General features: G+C 28.3%; 1 protein-coding gene across 1 annotated transcript in view; it reads left to right on the top strand.

Moving 5' to 3' along the window:
• The first annotated feature begins 679 nt into the window (after positions 1-679).
• LOC123654556 (collagen alpha-5(IV) chain-like) overlaps positions 680-6,000 on the top strand; it is a 37,889-nt gene continuing 32,568 nt past the window's right edge. The window contains exon 1 of the mRNA XM_045590454.1: positions 680-852. Within this exon, the coding sequence (XP_045446410.1) occupies positions 823-852 (30 nt within the window). The 5' untranslated portion in view covers positions 680-822. The remainder of the gene's footprint in view (positions 853-6,000) is intronic.

The following is a 6,000-nucleotide window of genomic DNA, read 5'->3' as shown; positions in this document are numbered from 1 at the left end:
ATTGTAGCCATTTTTTCATTATCTAAAAACTGGGATATTCTAAAAATGAATCCTAGCTAGATTTATTTATCTGCCCCGACATCCCCTGCATACTAAATTTCATAAAAATCGTTGGAGCCATTTCCGAGATGCGGATTATATATATATATATATATATATATATATATATATATATATATTAATATATATATATATATATATATATATGTATATATATATATATATATAAGAATTGGTCGTTTATTGTCGTGTATGTGTCTATATTTACTGTTTCCTATTAAAATCGTCGAGTTTATAGTGACACAAATATGCTTACATTTGTTTGAATTAAAATAATGACAATAAGTTATTTTATATACAAAACAAATTAATTAGAATCGCATTGACTAACTTAATAAGAAAATAATTAACTTAATAATACTGGTCAATATTTCAAAATAACTGACAAAAAATTTACTGACTGACATTTTAAGCTTGCAAGAAAAATTATGTTAAAAGGATACTGATACCATGATTCATACATACATAGATACTCGTTGTCACATCACACACACCTGCTAAGCTTGGTCACCAAAATATACCCACACATGGAAAAACACCTATATGCCAAATACGTTGCGGTATTCGGCGTTAACGTAAGAGGTAATATAAGAGGCGCATCTTCGAGTTTGCACAATTTAGTTTTAAAAGCCGTCCGCTGTGCGCGGGGCATGTTAGCGATTTTTAGCACGAACAGAGCTTAGGCGGCTCTATAGAATCTTTGCTTTGTGTTGTATAATTGGAGCACGTCAGTGCTGAGGCCGGAACAACATCTCCCGTGCCATGGCGCCGGGAATATTATTTTACCTCTTGGTGAGTTTAGTAATTTAATATTATTTATTATATGTATGTTCTAATTGATAGGTAATTGGTCTTTATAATATTTTTAATAAACAATATTTTAATCTAATATGTTTGAAATGTAGCAAACTGATTAAAGAATTAAATAACTTAAACTTTTGTAAGTCAAGCTTTTCAAACCCTTAGTCAGTTTTAAATTTTTACATATAGTACAAATATTTCAGAAAAAAAAAAACAATTTTAAAGTTGGTTATGAACATTTTGTTTTGTCATTTCATATAATTTATTACCGAATTACAAGGTGCGGTAACTTCTATGGAGACCTTGACCTTTTCTCAAGATATTAGCTATGCTGCACCGTACTGACTTCGCTGTTTTTTCATAAAATAAACAAACAACTGCTTTTTTTATTCCATGAAACAATATCACGCAATTTTCTGTATAAAATTCGTATTTTGTTCAGGAATTTTTTTTACTAAATTAAATAATTAGGCTTGACACTTAAATAATTTACATAAATTATTTTGTAACAATATCCTTGTCAAAAGGTGTCAAAAATTTTAAAATTTAAACTGTAAACTTAAAAGGACAAAAAAATTGCCCGAGAGAATTGAAACTTTTTACATTTTCACAAACAAAAACTAACATTACGCGCGGTATAAAAAGCATATTTTATATCACGATGTACAAAAGTGATACTTTTTACATAAATCAAAACCGGCTTAAACATCACACAACATTTAAGAAGACATCAGAACGCTTAACACTTTTGAAGTTTTTTCGCTTTAGACATTCTTATTTATGTATATACACATTATATTTATTACACATTATATTCTTATTTATATACATATTATTTATATACACATTACACATACACATTCTAGTACCATTTTGTAACAATTATCAAGATAGGGTTCCGTAAGTATTGTAACAAATGTATTATAACTCCTATCGATGTTGACGATAATAATTATGAAAAATAACTTTCTGTAATAATTAACTACTAACTAAAAAATTAATCATAGCTGGCGTAAAGTTACACTTCCACTACCACCCATTTGAAGTTTATAGTCTCCTGATAAGAATAGGCAAGAAACGCAACAGTTACTCTGCATTATAAGCTTAGACATATATGCTGCTTGAAAGCTTGCCTTAAAGTCCATACTTAGCTTATCACTAGCATATAAATGTAACAAATCTAGTCTATATATAAATATGAACAATAGTATCATAAATAATAACTACTTTAACAACGCGTTGGCGCAACGGTCACAGCACGGGTTTTTGGCTGTTGCCCTGGCGGTTGTGGGTTCAACCCTCGCACATGACAAACATTTATATTGGCCATACAGATGTTTGTCGTAGTCTCGGTGTGTCGTAGTCCTTATGGGTCTCCTCACCGTGCCTCGGAGAGCACGTTAAGCCGTTGGTGCTGATTGTTTTCATATACACCGGAATAGCGATCATTACTCATAATAGGGAATATATCCGCCAACCCGCATTAGAACAGCTTGGTGGATTAAGCTCAGATCCTTCTCATACATGGAGAAAGAGGCCTATGCCCAGCAGTGGGATATTACAGGCTGAAGCGTTTTAAATAATAACTACTACTTACTTCTTTAAATTATAAGGAAATTCATTTAGCAGTTCCTGAATGTAGTCGTTATCTAATATTACGTTATTATTAGTATCTTAGTAACACGAGCCATACTACTAAATAATTCCTTTGACACAAACGCTTAATAATTAAACCCTTTAACGAAAGCCTTTAATAAATTTATCGGTAACAATAAAGCAAACGTTTCCTTAGCTACGCGTCTTCATAGTAACTTGCAAGTTAATTTGTTATTCAAATTGCTTTGTTACAATTTCTAATACGGTGAATTTTATACGAAAAGTTTAAAAAATTAATCTGTGAAAAGTTTTACTCAGAAAAACTTCAAAATTATTTCATTAAATGCAGGTGGAACAAGGGTTAGTTAATTTTTTTTTAACTTTGATTACACCTTTTCTAACAATACAATTTTTGTACAGCATTACTTTTGTTGTCTTATTGTATAAGATTGTAATGGTTAAGAATCACTTTGATGAAATTTGTAGGTTTTTACAATTTAAGACACATAACTATACAACGGTAAAGAAAGCAAAAAGAACCCTTCAAACAAAAATATTAAATTTCTTTAACATAAATACACGAATTACGTCAAAATGGTAAGTATGTCATTCAAATTAGATTACAAATTAATTTAAATTTTTTAAATACTAAAAAGTTCATAAGTTTATCGTGTCGAATTTCGTAAACTAAACTTTAACACTAAATCATAACATTCTTAAGACTTCCTCTAATTATTTAAAAAACATATTAAAAAATAAGTCGCTAGTATTGCAATAAAACTAGACTTACCAGTTAGATTGGTTCACGTTTTGTTTGCACTTTAGATACACATTAATTAGGTTGATTCTATTTAGATTATTGCTGTATTCCTATGAGTTGTATCACAAACTTTTATTATCTGTAAAAAGATTAGCTGTCTAAACTTAATCCTGCCTCAGTAAAAAGGTTTGATATCGTTTTTATTTTTTACTAATTTGCTGTATTATATGGGTTAGTATTTATGTATAATGTATAGATGCAATGTATATTTTTATTTTTTATAAATAGGTATTAAAAGTTGAATAAACTTGACCAGAACTATTTTCGGTTCATCGTTACAATAAAAAACCTTTGATAGTCAAAAATATCAATATCACATCCCACGCGTGTCATTGACCTTATAATATTTGCAACTAAAAATAAATAAAATTTAATTACAAATATTTACATATACAATTATACAATCTAACACTATTCTCTTCTCTCTAGTCTTGTAGTTAGTATTAGTAGTCGTAAACAAAAATATGAAATATAATTCATATAAAACTGACCTTTTAACAACTAGAATAAACAAAAAAGATACTTTTTTCTTGTAGCAATAATAGCTATTATTCGTTAAACTAAACAAATGATGACAAAATATTTTTGTCGGTTACTGGAGAGCCTTCGGTGTGACATGGAGTTCAGGTAGACAATTTTAAATGTCGAAATTCAACATAATTTTCAAATATTTTTTAATAGTGGTCTTGATTGTTGACTCATAGGAGCGATATTCTTAACAATATATAAATTTTTCACTGCTAGAAGTAGAATATTTTAGCGATAAAAAAGTCGTAGACATTAGTGTTAGATATACATATATTAATGCCTAGGAGTTGCTTTATTCTTAAATTTACCACTGTAAATAAATATTTTATTTAAATACCTGTACTTAAAAAGTTTTTTTTCTTTTTAATTTAAATTATAGTTTTCTATAAGCTCATACGCATGTATGTCACTCAGTTTTTTATAAAACTGCGGAATAGTAGTGATTAAAACAAATAAATATAATTACGAATTCAGTGATAAAGTAGTACTAATTCGAAAAAATATTTAAATTAGGTGGATAGAATTAAAACGTTAGTTAAAAAAGCTAATAATATAAGTCGTATAATAGTAGGTATTACATGACAATTGTAGTAAATAGTTATATAGTTACATTATATTATACATTATTTTTTCTTTCCTCTATATGCATAGGACCTGTTTAGGGTAGTACTAACATAAAACTAACTTTGTGTCTGTAATATTTTAAATAATATTATAAAATATTTTAAACTCCCTTACTTTTACATATTAACAGTAGTGAAGAACGTGTTTAAAATTGATAGTTAAATATCGTATTTTTCGTCAGTTAAGAACTTAATTATCTCAAGTAAGTCAACTACTCAAGATATTAAGGGCATAAGAATTTTTAATAACTTGGAAGTTAAATTGTGCAACATAAAATTTCACTTATTGTGCCCTTAATAATATTGCAACCTGTTATGAACATCGGTGATGTAAAAGTGACGAACATAACAGGACATTGACATCGTCTGGTATCTTTCAATGGACATATGGACGAGCCTTTAGCTGTCTAAAAAGCCAGTATTCATTGTACTGTCAATCATAGCGTCAAAAAAATGGATTCGGTGGGCGGCACGAAAATATAATTTTGCATAACTGATCTTGACAATGGACTATCTTGCTAAAAACATCGCAATTAAGATGCCGTTATGGGCTTTACGTAGCAGGGTATTTACGATAACGATCTTAAAAGTTACAGTAGTCGTATAAATATGCGGTAAACGCAACAAATTTCGTGATTGATAAAAAGTTTTTATACGTGTTAAGTTTTTTTTTTATTAAAAAAAAATATCTTTATTATTAAAAAAATAAAAAATATCTTTACAATAGTTTTTATGATGTCAAGTGTAACTGAATTTAAATTAGGTCGTTTCAATGTAACTCTGTTTAAAATTTATAATTCCTTTCTTCGATTACAAAAATCCCGAACGGCGACTAAACCTCTTATCTATTAAGAAACTTCTCGTTTAGTTTTAAAAATTTAACTCAATTTATTTGCTTAAATGAGAGCGATTCGGTGGGGAAAATTTATTAAGAAAAGAATTATTCAAACCGATTTGCTGTTTGCTAAGATATCACCTGATATTTACTAAAAAAATATTAATTTAGAATAACCGCCACCTTTTAACCGACTTCAAAGAAGGAGGAGTTAGTTGGTTTGTTAAAAAATAGCTATATAATTTTCAAATGTCAACTTTATCGAAAAAAAAGTTTAAAAGCTCTATTACTCAAAAAAATAAATTTGAACTCATAATCAAAAGGAGTATTTTTAACAAGTTAAAAACTAAAGTTATGAGTAATTAGGGTAAAATTAGTTCCTCAATAAAGTAGTGATATCAATAACAACTCATCCAATATATATTTCTCCATTGGTAAGTAAACAACAGGGAATTTTTAAATCGTTTTATTATAATCGGTATATAGGAATATATATACATATAAAAACAGTATATTTTTTAACTTTACTATAATTGTAAACTAATACATTAAGTCACTTCTAAACAGGATAGAGAAGTAAAATAAATTAATAAAATGGACTGATGAGAATGTGTATGAATCACTTCTATTTATGTAACTTCTTATGTTTGGTCGATACTATCAATTTGATCCGGTTCAACATGAACAAAGTGAATTAGACATGTGGTAACGGCATAAGAGTATGAGATTAGAATAGT

This window comes from Melitaea cinxia, chromosome 6 (genome assembly GCF_905220565.1).
Source record: "Melitaea cinxia chromosome 6, ilMelCinx1.1, whole genome shotgun sequence".
Taxonomy (NCBI): Eukaryota; Metazoa; Arthropoda; class Insecta; order Lepidoptera; family Nymphalidae; genus Melitaea; species Melitaea cinxia.
This window is presented reverse-complemented; position numbering and strand designations above follow the sequence as displayed.